Genomic DNA, 15,526 nt, shown 5'->3' on the forward strand with positions numbered 1-15,526 from the left:
CAGATACATTAGCAGTGATGTACTCTGAGGAGGATCCAGTACCTCTACAGATTGATAGCAGTTCGCATGAGGAAAATTTAGCAGCAAGTGCAACTGCATGGGTCCAATCAAACATGGTCAAATTGAGTCGGCACTTCGGAGTTGATCTCAAGGGATGCAGAAAGGAAGCTTATACTTTGTTGATGAAGCTAGACCAGAGGAGAGAAGAGGATCAGGGATTGGGGGAGAGCCAGATGGTCATAAATACAAGTAGTAAAGTTCCGAAAGAGGTCAGAAACTTATTTTTCGATATGAATTTCAAGGATGGAGAACCAAGATCCAGCGGGAGAATCTGATCTCTTAGTCATCAATGAGAGTTAAGATTATCTCTTGGAATGTAAGGGGGTTAAATGGGGATGATAAAAGGGAGATTGTTAGAAAATTACTAAAGCAATGGGCGGCTGATATCATAGTTTTAGTTGAGACAAAACTCGAGGGATCAGTCGATGACATATTGCAGAGCATATGGAGCAACAGATGGATGGGGGTATTTTAGAAAGAAGCTCAGGAGAGCAGTGGGGGGGATACTAGTTCTATGGGACAAAAGAGTTTGGAACGGGGAGTTGGTGTCGAATGGAAATCAATGTATACCCGAAAGATTTTCAGGAGTAAATGATGACTTCTGTTGGCGTCTTTATGCAGATTGTAACAGAGTGGCTAGGAGAGCACTATGGCAGGAACTATCAGTATTGTAAAACAGTTTCAATGGGCCATGGGTAGTGTGTGATGATTTCAATATCAATGGGCCATGGGTAGTGTGTGGTGATTTCAATATCACCAAATACCCATCGGATAGAGCAAATTGTCGCAGGCTGAGTGGTGCTATGGCAGAATTTTCATCCTGTATTGAAGAACTGGAGCTGGTGGATCCTCCTTTATTTGGAGGATCTTTTACGTGGAGAACAGGGGAGGATCATAGCTGTGCATCTAGGATTGATAGAATTTTGTATTCTGCGGAGTGGGGGGGAAATTTTACCCACATCAAACAAAGCTGCCTTCCCAAAATAGCATCAGACCACAATCCTATTGTTTTGTCATGTGGGGATGAAGAGTGGAGGAAATCCTATTTTAAATTTGAGATATGGTGGCTTGAAGTGGAAGGTTTCAAAGATAGAGTGAAAGAGTGGTGGGAATCCTTCCACGTGAATGGCAGGCCAGGCCATATTTAGGCTGAGAAACAAAAAATGCTTAAAGTAAAGCTTAAGGAGTGGAGTAAAGTCAATACAGGCAACTGGAAACAAAGGAAAGAGGACATTCTTAATCAGATTTCAAGTTGGGAAATAATCCAAGAACAGAGAACACTCACAGATGATGAGTTGATCCTAAAAACTCACCTAACAATGGAATTTGAAGAGTTAGCTACGAAAGAAGAGATAGCCTGGAAACAGAGATCAAGGATCCAATGGCTAAAATAGCCTGGAAACAGAGATCAAGGATCCAATGGCTAAAACATGGGGACAAGAACACAAAATTTTTCCATAGAATTGCAACTTCTCACAAGAGGTTCAATTCCTTGGAACAATTGGAGGTGGATGGAGCTACCATCAAGGACCCTGATACTATTAAGGAGGCAGTGCAGAAATTTTATGAAGGCCTTTCTAAGGAGACTGAGCAGTGGAGGCCTGGTTTGAGACTTCATGATGTATCTAGGATTACTGAAGAAGAACAGATAGGGTTTCAGGGGCCTTTTGAGGAAGAAGAATATTGGGATGCCTCAACCAGTGTGCTATGGAGAAGGCGCCTGGTCCAGATGGTTTCCCTATGGTATTCTTGCAGACATTCTGGGGTATTTCAAAGGAAGACATCATTAACACCATTCAGGTTTTCCATTCCAATCAAACTTTTGAGAAGAGTTTTAATGCAACTTTCATTGTCTTGATTCCTAAGAAACCAGGAGCCTCAGAGTTGAAAGATTTCCTACCAATTAGCTTGGTAGGAGGAGTATACAAAACTATTGCTAGACTGCTGGCACAAAGGCTGAAAAAGGTTGTAAGTAAATTGGTCAACAAGCACCAAATGGCTTTTATAAAAGGGAGGCAAATCATGGATGCAGCACTCATAGCCAATGAATGCATTGATTCAAGAATGAAAGGACGAACACCTCGCATAATGTGTAAGTTGGATATACAGAAAGCGTATAATCATGTTAATTGGACATTCCTTTTGAATACTCTCAAACATATGGGATTTGGTAGCATATGGGTGAAGTGGTTTGAATTTTGTATCAAAACAGTCAGGTTCTCTGTTCTAGTGAATGGAGAACCTGTGGGTTTTTTTACTTCAGAAAGAGGGCTGAGACAGGGTGACCCACTTTCTCCTTTTCTTTTCATTCTGGCAATGGAAGGTTTTGATAGCATGATGAAGATTGCATCACAAAACAGGTGGATCAGGGGATTCCAAGCTGGAGGAAGAGTGGGGGAGGAGAAGGAAATTTGTCATTTGTTATATGCGGATGACACTCTCATTTTCTGTGAGCCAGTAGCTGAACAAATTACCTACATTAGAGTGATTCTGGTTCTGTTTGAAGCTGTATCAGGGTTGAGAGTAAATTGGGGAAAAAGCAGTCTGTTTCCTATTAATTAGGTTCAGCAGATTCAAAATTTGGCAAATAATTTGGGATGTAGAGTTGATCAAATGCCTACCACTTACTTGGGCATGCCTCTGGGTAGCAATCACAAGGCACTGGATATCTCGGATAGTATCCTGGAAAAACTGAAAGGAAATTAACTAGGTGGAAAGCTCAATATTTGTCTTTAGGTGGAAGACTGATCTTAATAAACTCCATTCTAGATTCCTTACCCACCTATGTGATGTCTTTATTTCCAATCCCAGTAAAAGTTGTGGAAAAGCTGGATAGGCTAAGGAGGAACTTTCTGTGACATGGAAACAAAGAAAGGAAAGGCTATTGTTTAGTAGACTGGGAGATTGTGCTTCTCAGTAAAGAAAGAGGTGGTCTGGGAATCAGAAATCTGAGGATGCAAAATGAGAGTCTACTGATGAAGTGGCTGTGGAGATACATTGGTGAGGAAAGAGCTCTATGGAAGGAGTAATGGCAAAGTATGGTGAATTAGACCCCTGGTGTACAGAAACTGTTTCTGAACCTTATGGTGTGGGTGTGTGGAGAACAATCAAAAATCTTTGGCCACAGATGGAAGCAAATTTACATCTCAAAGTGGGGAATGGAAACAAAACAAAATTTTGGAAGGATGGATGGGTTGATCAAACCTCTCTCAAGGATTATTTTTTTCCCAGATTTGTTCCTCATTTGTGAGAATACTGAAGATAGAGTGTGTGATTGCTGGACAGAGCAGGGATGGGACATAGCATTTAGGAGAATGCTTAATGATTGGGAAATAGAGATTAGAGAGGGTGGTAGCTCTACTGGGAAAATTAGATGGAATTTGTATTATCCCAACAGCTACAGACAGGGTCTTGTGGAAACTCAGCAAGGATGGGGCTTTCTCAGTCAAAAGTGCATATAAGAGTGGTCTACATGAGATGACTGGGGAAACACAATATCCTTGGAGGTACTTCTGGAAGAGTGTAATGCCCACCAAAGTGAAATGTTTTACTTGGTTAGTGATTGAGAGAGCTTGTCTTACAAAAGAAAGGTAGACAACTAGTTCCCAGGTGTTTTCTTTGCAACATAACAGGGGAAACCAATAAGCATTTGTTTTTACATTGCAAGTTCACCTCTCAGTTATGGAACCATTTCCTCAACATTACAAGCACTAGCTGGATAATGCCAGAGCACACATCAGATCTTTTGAGTTGCTGGATTAGGAGGGGAGGAAGTAAAAGTCAAAAGAGATGGTGGAGATTAATACCATCATGTATATGATGGTCAATATGGAAGGAAAGAAATGGGAGATGCTTTAGAGATAGGTCCAATTCCATACATAAAATAAAATGGAATTGTATTGAATCTTTACTTTTTTGGTGTAAACAACTTTGTATAGAAGATGTAGATCAGATTGTAGATTTGATAGGAAGCATGTAAATTGTTCTCTTTTGGAGGTGGACAGCATACCCTTATTGCTGATGAATACAATTTACCAATTTCAAAAAAAAAAACAGTTTAACAATACGAACATTTTAATCATGCTAATACCTACTACAACGTCCTATTTTCTTTTTCCTTTTTATAATGGTGAAGTCAGCGTCAACTTTTGGGACAACTAGACTATACCACTGGGAATAACATCCTCTCATTAATTCAGATATCAGCTAATTTTTTCCACCAAAACTTAGGCGGATGGAAAGAACACCCAACTTTTTTATCAAAAAATTAAAGGAATCACCTAATTTTTTTTCTGCCTCCACAGGAATTCGAGCCCTGGTCACTCATGGTCTTTATTCCAACTTCATCGACCTCCAAGTCTCACCCTTGGATGAGCTGAAAAGGTCCTCTTATAGCTTCACATTTATAGCACCGAGCAGCAGAGACACAGATCAAGCTATTTGGTAGTTTAATTTATCGACAAACTAAAACTATATTTACTCTTTATGGAATATTGCAATTCTATGTTTTGAATCCTTCAATTGCTTAGAAGTACAATCCAACTTCAGATGTCAATGGTTTTTGGCTTTTTGGTGCGACTTGCAAGATGTAAAGGATGACGACATTGTACTAGATTGCATCAATTCAGGACAGGATTAGGTTTTTTTTTTGTACAGATAAGAACCCTTCTTTTTGTTCTGTATAAGGGAATCCTAAAACATGTCATCGCAAGCACTGTCTTAGTGCTTGGCTGTTATTTATAAAACCCTTACCTATTTCAAAAAATATGTTTCTGAGACGACTCAAAGATAAAAGACTATATTATCTTCCAAACAGAGCAGTTTAGACATTTTTCTTGGTAACATGAAGTGTAAACATTAATTTCAATGCTAGTATGCACCTATTCATTCTTAACATAGGGTGCATTGCAAGAAATGCGGCACACACAAGGCTACCCTTTTCCGAATGATCTGCAGGACCACCTAACACTATCCCTGCCCAATTAGCAGGGACTGGAGCAAGAATAATAGCAACAACACTAGTAGAAAAAATATAAACAAAGACAACTGACCTTAGCTATGCCTTCTATTTGATCTAACAAAGAGATAATATGTCGCAATGTAACAGACCGATACCACAACTGATGCAACTGCTTGTTATGGGCACCAAGAAGCTTCTTTGCCTCCACCAAGTCACCTTTTAAAACACCAATACTTTGGGTGGATTCACTGAATAACCGCAAAATCTGAAAGTAAGGTAGACTAAAAGAATAAGATGAATATCGTTTGATATATAAGAATAAGAAGAATATTAAAAAGGCAAAAGAAAAACATAAAACTAGACTTCAGCACTGGCTTAAACAAATTACATACATAAATAAACAACATGCCATGTTTCAGGTCATGCTGAGAGAAGCCCGCTTCTGTGCTTACTCCAGAAGTAGCATCAACTTCACCAGATATAAGAGATGTTTGGCTAAGCTTATAAGCTGGTCAAACAAACTTATAGGAACCTTTCCGCTTATTTAAGCGTTTGGTAGATACTCAAAGTGCTTATAAGTCAAGTGCTTATAAGCCAAAATCAGCCTAAAGTCATAAGCTCATCATCCCCAACTCTTAGGTTTTCAGCTTATAAGCACTTTTGGTTTGACCAAGTTTTTTACTATTTTATCTTTAATATTTTTGCTAATTCCAAAATACCTTTTCCAAAACAAAACTCCTAACTTCCTCTCTACCCCATATCATTGTTCCTCCTTTTCTTTCTTCTTTTTTTTTTTTTTGAGAAGGTAACAATTTGTATTATAAACCAGTACTTAGGTACTACTGAAAACCCCTTTTACAAAAAAGTATGAAAATGTCGGAACAAAAACAGCAAGCCTAGCATGATTCTAATACTTCTATGATTGCTTTTGCATGTATAGGGGAGTTCCTCCTTTTCTTTATAAAGGGACTTTCAAATTTATGATCTTTGTGGAAATGTTAAGGGTATTTTAGTCACGTTAACAAAATATACCTTATCGGCACTTTATACTAAACACAACAACTGCTTATTATCAGTACATGTAACTGTTTATTTATAAAATCAGTTTCAGCACTTGAAACTTATCAGTTATTTACAATCAGCTAACTCAAACGCTCTAAGTCATTTTTTATTTCACGTAACAGCTATAGTGGAACTGTAATAAGACCTTTAAATGTTTGCGTCTTTCAGAAAGACCAAAAACTTAAATTCAATTGATATCAGACATTGTGAACTTAACAACAACATGTTTAGGTTGGTTTAACTTTTGTATTTTTCCTTTAGCAAAACAAAAGATTCACCAAATTAATTAACAAATAGAAGAGGCAGCATCTATCACCAAGTACCTCATTTTTGGTCTAGAATTTAAAACAGGGACCTCTCCAACTAGCATTAGGTTGTTAACTGGGTTGAAAGAGCAATTCTATGCCAAATGAAAACATATCGCTCAAAGATATATGAAATACAAAAAGAGATTACTGTTTTATATAGCCTAACAGCTAAATCAGAGCACAGGGGTTTTTCTGATCAAGAAAAGAGTAAGTCACTGTACATTAGAGAATCAGAGCTCAAGGTTCTTCAAAATAAATCTCAAAATAATAAATGTTTAAGGATGGTCAACGAATAAACATGTTCTGGGGCCAAGCAGTCTTGTGTCCTGTAACTAGCTTAAATAGATAAAGCTACATCACCCGTTGCAATTTTCACCCTAGTGGCAAACCGGAGAACAATTCCCTGACAATGTGATAAACCGTAAAAATGTATGCTGACAATCAAAGCCTGATAACTAACCTTATAAAATAATTAAGAGTGTCCTTTTACCTATATTCTCCAAGAATAGTGCTAGTCAAAAGATATATAATTCTCACCACGGTAAGGGAAAGAATGAAAAAGTTGTAATGAATTATTCTAGCATATGGTTCTACATGTTCGGTAAAACATTTTCTTGTTTCTCTTTTCTTTTTTTAAGGAATAGTTACTTCTTGTTCCAAGGTCAAAAGTATGTTGGCAGCCAGCATTAGTTAGAGATGAGAACAGCAAACCAATGAATTTTACTTTTTGATAGATGCATTGAAGAAAAATTATCTTCAAGTTTCATAAGTAATGGATAAATGATTAGAATTTTTTGGAATTCTTGTATACACGAGTATCTTTCATTTTAGTATATCAATAAATTACTACTTTATCACAGAAAACAAATGTTTTGGTTATTGTGTTCTTTAATTTTCTTTTCTTTTTTGGCCCAAAGGAAGGGCTAAAGTCAAACTCATTGCTTCAACTTTTTCTTCATTAAGATTTTTTCTAGAAACAAAAGTAACTTTTATTGACAAAAAGAAAATGATAAAAGAAACCCTGTATGCAGGATTCAAGCACTGGGTAGGAGTCCTATTCAACAAATCAATTCCATCATCTATACATGCCATTGAGTGCACCATAAATATGAGGAAAGTAAAGATGATGGGATCTTATGTATCAGCACTAGTTAGCTTTCTTTCCCTGTTTATATCTTTTTTCAATTCCTCAATGTATAGATCCATGAAAAGATACCAAAGCAAAAATCAAGAACGAGTGTGAGTATCTCTTTGTTGGACAGTTCACATAAATAAACATTTGCTTGAAACTAGAAATTAGCATATCTAGGAAATTCACTACTAAACAAAATCGACAAATAAGAGAAGATGTAAAAAGACACCTGAGAATAATTTTGAATAGCTTTATTGAAGCCACCATGGTAGGCATGCACGACTTCATCCACGACTTCCTCAATAATTTCACTCTGCTCCTTTAAGACGTGGACATCACCTTCACGATCTTTCGACGTTAATATACGAACAACGTGAGGAAGTGAATCGAACCGAGCAGCAGCCCAGTTTTCATCTACTCTAGCAAGTTCCTCCCTTAAGTACTGCAATTACCACAAAGCATATAATCAAACAAATGCGGCAGAAATAACCCAAGATTTAGTAATAGATAAAACCCAAATAATATATATTTCATTACAAGTTACTAATAGGAAAGACTATAAGCTGCTTACTAAGAAAAAAAACGCCAAAGAAATATCCCAAGAGTATCATAACATATAAACCACAAATACTATAAATGTCATTAAAAGTTACCAAATTTCAAATAAGAGAAAAGAAAAACCTCATATAAGCTAATTACTATAGAGTATATGATCACAAAAAATAATAGATGAAATCCAATAAATTGCTCTAACTTTCAATACAAATTACCAAAATAGAAAGATTCTAAGCTAATTAAGGAAAGGAAAAAAAAAGGTAAGCGGCAGCATGTCATAAAGAGTAAAAATTTCCAGTTAAATTCATCAAAATCCCAAAACCCAACTGCGAAATCTCCAATTCCAGTGAAAATTTAAGGCTAAACTCACCGATTTGTCTTTAGGAATGGGTAGTAGATCAAATTTCCCCATCTCAATATACTCAACTGCACGAAATCACCAAAAAAAGAAAATCGCATCAAGGGATTATACAGATAATTCAGATAGCTCAAAATATGAATCTAAATTGTGTGTACATTTCGCATTTGAAAGAGAAGAAGTAGTACCGGAGAAGGATTTTACTCGGATCTAAGAAACAGTACGAGAAGTAAATTGATCAAATAACAGTGAAACGACTGATACAGTGTGCTGGGGGTAGGTGGTGGGTGAGGTGGGGTGTGGGGGTGGGGGTGGGGGTGGGGTGGGGAGCTCCAGAGAGGAGCAGAGCTGGAGATTGGAGATGGAGATGGAGAAGGTGATGATGTGAGAAATTAAAAAAATAATTAAGGTCTGCCTTAGTAATATTATTATTATAAATAAATAAATAAATACAAGAATTATTAAAAAATCAACCAAAATAATTTTCTAGGCATGGACTATTCTTCAATAGGAGAATTTTTATTTTATTTTATTTTACATTGACCTTATTAAATGATGGTGTTAAGAAAAGAAAAGTTTGTCTAGAAATTCCTATGGTTGGTTTTTATGGGTAGGGCCTAATTGGTCAAGCATTGAAATTATGTTCATTTTAAGAAATATTTTTAATCAAACATAGATGTTTTGGTAAAATTGCACTATAATAGTTAAAAGAGTAAAATTTGTTTTTTATTTTATTTTATTATGGAATAATTGTTAGTTGAAAAGGTATTTTTAAGTTATTTGGCTAATTAGAGGATATTTTTGAACTAGTTGACTAACATCGAAATATTTTTTAAATAAAAATATAAAAGAGACAGTTAACATATTTCAAATAACTAATAAGTAGAATATATTATTTTAGAGATAATTATTGTTATACCCAAAAAAAAAAAATATCATTAGATACCTCATTATTTGCATGCCCATTGTTTTTAACTATCTCACGCATTTGATACATATAATATACTCAGATGGTATCAAGAACTTGATAAATTGCTTGATATCATCAGAGTTTAATATACTCTGATGGTATCAAAGAGAAACAAGGAAAGGGGCCCTGGCGTGAATACACATTTTATTCTATGAGAGTGTATATATATATATATATATATATATATACAACAACAACAACCCAGTGAAATCCCACAACGTGGGGTCTGGGGAGGGTAGATTGTACGCAGACCTTACTCCTACCAAGGTAGGACGGCTGTTTCCGAGAGACCCTCGGCTCAAAAAAAAGCGGAAAAGGGGGTCAGATAAAGTTAAAAAAATTCAAAGCGCTATAGAAAAATAAATCACGAAGGCATCACAGATAAAATAGAGTAATCAAAAGTACTGAAAGCAATAAATAGTAACAGAAATAGCAGAAATGAGAGTACAAGGAATTGTAATGTGCTAGTGCGCCTATGAATAGGAAAGAATAACGAGACTATGTACTAGCCTTCTACCCTAATGCGGGTCCTCCACAGCCTCCTATCTAAGGTCATGTCCTCGGTAAGCTGTAACTGAGCCATGTCCTGTCTAATCACCTCTCCCCAATACTTCTTCGGCCTACCCCTACCTCTTCTGTAGCCATCCATGGCCAACCTCTCACACCTTCTCACTGGGTCATCTGTGTCTCTCCTCTTCACATGCCCAAACCATCTCAGTCGCATTTCCCGCATCTTGTCTTCCACCGAGGCCACTCCTACCTTGTCCCGAATAGCCTCATTTCTAATCCTGTCGCTCTTGGTGTGACCACACATCCATCTCAACATTCTCATCTCGGCAACTCTCATCTTTTGAATGTGAGAGATCTTAACTGGCCAACACTCTGCCCCATACAACATAGCCGGTCTAACCACCACTTTGTAGAATTTGCCCTTAAGTTGTGGTGGCACCTTCTTATCGCATAGCACTCCGGAAGCGAGCCTCCATTTCATCCACGCTGCCCCAATACGATGTGTGACATCATCGTCAATTTCCCCGCTGCCTTGCATGATAGACCCAAGATACTTGAAACTACTTCTCTTTTGAATAGCTTGGGCACCAAGCTTAACTTCCACGCCAACCTCCTGAGGTGTCTCACTAAACTTGCACTCTAAGTACTCTGTCTTGGTCATACTCAGCTTAAACCCTTTAGACTCCAAGGTATGTCTCCAATCCTCCATCTTAGCATTAACTCCACTACGAGTCTCATCAATCAGGACTATGTCATCCGCGAAAAGCATACACCATGGCACCTCACCTTGAATTTGTCGCGTCAATGCATCCATTACCAAGGCAAATAAAAATGGACTTAGAGCTGATCCTTGATGCAACCCCATCCCAACTGGGAAATGCTCTGAGTCCCCTCCTACTGTCCTTACCCTGGTTTTGGCTCCCTCATACATGTCCTTGATCACCCTAATGTATGCCACAGGTACATCTTTAGCCTCCAAACATTTCCATAGTATATATATATATATATATATATATATATATATATATATATATATATTCTGATGGTATTAAGAAGGAAGAAACAATGTTTCAGCAAAACTGATTGTTACCATCAGAGTATAATATACTCTGACGGTATTAAGAAACTGCTTGATACCATCAGAATATATTCTGATGGTAACAAAGAGGAGCTGTGATGCTAATGCCAGCATGACGTCATGTACGAAATTAAAAGGGAGAAAATGGGTAAGAGGGTAAATAGTTTGAGGCATGAGTCTACTGAGGATAAATAGTTTGGATTGGATCCAATTTAGATAAATACTTTCACAATTGATTTATTTTGTGTAATTTTACTTTTTTTTATTCACGTGCCTATAAAATATTATATTTTCAATTGCTCAACATGTTATAAAGAAGGCTGGTATGTAATAATTATAAATCTCAAAAGTGAATATTCATATTGAAATTAATTGCTCATGAAAAAAACTTTATACTATACAAATATAAGTTGATTCAGTAGGATTTAATTTAGGAGAATACATATTGTTTATACAACAATGCATGTAAAATATATTGTATACATTCTTCAATATTATGAATATGTTGTCAAGAAGAAGTTATAAAATACTTCAATTGCAAGGTATTAATAGATAAGTATAAACTTGCACGAGAGGAATAATGGGATTGTTATGTACTGCTAGCAAGAATTCAAAACTCAAATATATTGTTATTCATGATGCCAAATCATACCTGAAGATTGTTGGATTCATATATTTACGAGATATATTTGTGTTAAATAGAAATGTCTATTTTGTCACTGTCATAAGAATAATGTACGTCTAATTGAATTTTGATAACTTTAGGTCTATTCTTTCTTTAAATAAGTTGATTCAGTAGGATTTAATTGAGGAGAATACTATCAAAATAATTAAAGTGCCTCACATAATTTACGATAATGTGAAACACAATAAAATTTCTCATCTCTATTTTCGTTCAATTTTAGCAATTTTGAATAATATATTAGTATGTGTATTTGTTCTTTAGTTTGTTTTTGTGATGACATAATCATCTTATTTATTTACTTCTCTTACAATCCCATAATGTTATATTTTGCGATATTCAATATGATAGACAATGTAAATCACTAGAAGATATTTTTTCTTTTAATACTAATACGAACTAGATAAACAATGAGATTAAATTTTTATTAGTGAATCGATTCTTAATGGTTACAATAACCAACACAATTTGGTCATAATAAACTCATTAAACATTATTAACATCGAAATTCAAAGCTAACAAAGAACTCAATGTAAATTATACGAGACACACATGTGCAGCTCATCATTAGATAAATAGTAACAAATCAATTATGCAAATTATATATCCTGGCCTCTTTTGATATTGCCAACAAAGTGTATATGAAGGCTAAACACCAAAAATTGCAAGAATTCACTAATTTGCGCTAAAATTATAAGAGAAAAAATAAATTTTAAAAGTTTGATAACTATGCTTTCAAGTGTTACAGTGATGCAAATATGATCATGCATGCTAAGATACAATTGCTAATGTCACAATTTTGAAATTGAGGCATTATCCACTCAAAACTCTATGGTGGTTTCAATCTCACAAGTTTTTTGATTTTGTCTTTCTCTGTATTTTCAAACAAACCCTTCAAAATACAAACGATAAACATGTTAATTGAAAAACATTATGACATGATAAATAAAATAACAAACTCAAAATTTTTATGCTTGTCACTTTTTAAAATAGGTGATTTATGACCTCTTTTCGTATATGATTTATCACTTTATTTTGCTCTGTATAAATTTGAGTTTAAGGATGATGTCAGCATAACAAAGAGATTAATTATTCAACTAAATGACTATATATTTTGTACTATGAAGCTCATGACTAAGGGCAAATCTATTAAGATGGGTGCACATTATAACTTAAGCGAATTAAGATTGAAATTGAGAAGAAAGTTAGGGACTTTATAAGATTGATTTCAGAATCAACTGTTAAGGCGTCTTTGAAATAAATTCGTGTAAGGCTTGACCCTTGAGGCGCCTTTGAAATAAATATGTGCAGGCTTGATCCAAAACAGACAATACTTTAACCGTTGAATTAAAACCGTTACATAATACATTTTTCCATAATATAATGATGTGAATTAAGACCTACCTTCCAAACGATTTCATCTAAACACAAGCAAATTTTTCCATACTTGTCTAGAAAAAGACGCTCACTTGGAGCTTTTCCACATGCATCTCTCACAATTGAAGTAATAGTATACATTACTTCTGATACTTCAAAAGAAACCAAAATATTTTAAATGAATAATTGTCACATAAATTCCATTAAAAAAAGTATGAAATAAAAATGAATTTGAATTCTCTAATTTTATGTAAAACAAGAAATTAAGTAGTACCAAGTATAATATTTACACTTACAAACAAGTTCATCATAGTCTTCTTTGCCAACCACATAAATACTGACACCTCCTAATATAGTGTATACAATATACACTGATCTGGAGAAAAAATAAAAATCAAAACATATATTAAGTAAAATTAAAATATGGAAACATAAGAATTAATGTTTTCATGGCTACAATTTACCAAGAAAGAAAGAAAAAAAATTAATTGCAAATCTTTCAAATCTTCTCTTCCTTTTTTTTCTTCACGGTGTCCGATACTCATTTTAACTAGGGCCTTAATTAATTCAAACTCTGAGTAATGTAAGGTTATTGGAAGTTTTTTCATTTCTCAAAGTTCAAATTCAAAACCTCATATTAATAGTGGGGGAGTATTATTTTTACTCCGAAAATTCAAATTAAATATGAAAAGTAAACTCACAAAGAAGTCAAAAGAAATTTAACATTTACTATATCACATAAAAAATAATTTTAATTATGTATTAATAATATTATTCATCAAAAGTGTTCGGAATGAATTCATTGGCCCTACCTAACTTCACCTATGCATGTTAAGGAAAGTCATTACATCGTAACCATCATGTAACAATCAATAATCCAACGAATTATTAAATTACATTATAAACTTAGGCAATAAATTAAAATTATTTTCAAAATATACATACTTGTGACAAGCTACAAGGAGCTCCTCATTTTTTACTCCCCTAAGATTTTCTGCTCCCAATCTAACTAAGAAAGATCTCCAATGTAGACTTTCCTCAATAGGGACTCCATTTAAACTGCATGAAAAAAAAGGAGATATAATTGAACTTAGTGTTTGATAGTGATTTCGATAGACATCAATTAAATAAATCATGAAAATAGTAAGTACATGTTGCTTCTTTTTCATGATTCGTTCAATCGATGACTATTCTTTGATCCACTTTTTCATTATCCTTTCAATCTCAAATATCATTTTATAGATAAACTATAACAAATAACAAGGTACAATAGATCAAAAATGGCAAGGTACAATAGACTCAAATGTGTAGCAACTTTTAAGCACGAAAAAATAAATGGAAATACCCATATTACATTTCTGAGGACTACCAAATTTTATTATCATACCTTATATATTTCAATAAAATAATTCACACCACTAACAAGAAAACGTTTTGATTTAGTTTAATCGAAATGTGTCTAACTTAGACTTGAATTCACCAATCGAAACTCCCCATCGCGCATTAGTTTTTTTTAAAAAAATATTTCAATCCATCCAGTGTAATCTCATAAGTAGGTAGAGTGTATACATATTTTACCCCTATCTTAAAAAATTAGATTAATTATTTTGATAAACCCTCGATTAAACTAACGATGATAAAGAAATAACGATAACACACAAAAACCACAACAATAAAATGAGATATAGAGGCTAGGGAATAATTATTGTGAAATCAAAACTCATACCGTTCAACAAGTATATTGCCTTCAGAATTGGCAATTAACACAGCAAGCAACATGTTTTTTTTTAATTATCACCCACGTATTAGACAATCATTAATCACATAATTAATAATAACAAAGTAAAAAAGGAACATGAAAAAGCTCTTGTGATTTTTTATTCAAACTTTTATTTCGGATCAATGATTTTCAAATCAAAAGAATTAGACCAAGTCTTCACCAAAAAGTAGGGAAAAGGTGGTTATCTTACATAGGTAGTACAATGTATTTAGATCATATCAATAAATATAGGATATGCATCTTTTATATACATATTTATCAGTTAAATAATAATACATATGATATAATTTTAATATATATGATATAATTGCAATGATTAAATTATTTAATTTGATGTAAATATTGTGCATGATTAAAATTATCAATTTTAAAAAAATATACTTCAGTAAGAACTGACATTTAATTGGATTTGATTTCATATAAGACTTATGAATGACATTTTGAGTGGGCCAAAGCTAAAACCGACAGATGAATCCAGCCTAGAATTTGAAATTCATAAAAATCGTTTGGCAGGTGAGATGGAATAAACAAAAATATCACATGCATGAGTTAATCTCAAGATTAATTAATGCGTCTGATTAAATCATTTCTCATTTCATCACAAAATTATTATTCTTATCTTACCAATCAAACAATCTCATAAAACTTAAATTTTGACTCGATCTTTTATGATAGTTTGTTTTAACTTTACGAA

General features: G+C 34.3%; 2 protein-coding genes across 2 annotated transcripts in view; both read right to left on the minus strand.

Moving 5' to 3' along the window:
* The window catches only part of LOC129899147 (exocyst complex component SEC8), a 31,072-nt gene extending 22,308 nt beyond the window's left edge, over positions 1 to 8,764 (minus strand). The window contains exons 1-4 of the mRNA XM_055973977.1: positions 8,624 to 8,764; positions 8,448 to 8,503; positions 7,752 to 7,964; positions 5,112 to 5,285 (exon numbers count right to left, since the gene is read on the minus strand). Coding sequence (XP_055829952.1) covers positions 5,112 to 5,285; positions 7,752 to 7,964; positions 8,448 to 8,489 — 429 coding nt within the window. The 5' untranslated portion in view covers positions 8,490 to 8,503; positions 8,624 to 8,764. The remainder of the gene's footprint in view (positions 1 to 5,111; positions 5,286 to 7,751; positions 7,965 to 8,447; positions 8,504 to 8,623) is intronic.
* Positions 8,765 to 12,504: 3,740 nt separating this feature from the next.
* On the minus strand, positions 12,505 to 14,831 carry LOC129886269 (uncharacterized). The gene is made up of 5 exons (XM_055960877.1): positions 14,779 to 14,831; positions 13,998 to 14,111; positions 13,349 to 13,428; positions 13,080 to 13,204; positions 12,505 to 12,567 (listed from the first exon to the last, which is right to left on the minus strand). The coding sequence occupies exons 1-5, from the start codon at positions 14,829 to 14,831 to the stop codon at positions 12,505 to 12,507; spliced, it is 435 nt and encodes a 144-aa protein (XP_055816852.1).
* Between the last annotated feature and the right edge of the window lie 695 nt (positions 14,832 to 15,526).

The sequence above is a fragment of the Solanum dulcamara genome, chromosome 1 (assembly GCF_947179165.1).
Source record: "Solanum dulcamara chromosome 1, daSolDulc1.2, whole genome shotgun sequence".
In the NCBI taxonomy this organism is placed as follows: Eukaryota; Viridiplantae; Streptophyta; class Magnoliopsida; order Solanales; family Solanaceae; genus Solanum; species Solanum dulcamara.

What these genes read in the sequence shown, in the direction of transcription:
- LOC129886269 (XM_055960877.1), bottom strand. Translation starts at nt 14,831, where the DNA reads ATGTTGCTTGCTGTGTTAATTGCCAATTCTGAAGGCAATATACTTGTT. An exon ending in GGCAATATACTTGTTGAACG is followed by an intron (nt 14,112 to 14,778) that starts GTATGAGTTTTG and finishes TTTTTCATGCAG; the next exon opens with TTTAAATGGAGTCCCTATTG. An exon ending in TAGATGAAATCGTTTGGAAG is followed by an intron (nt 12,568 to 13,079) that starts GTAGGTCTTAAT and finishes TGTATTTTGAAG; the next exon opens with GGTTTGTTTGAAAATACAGA.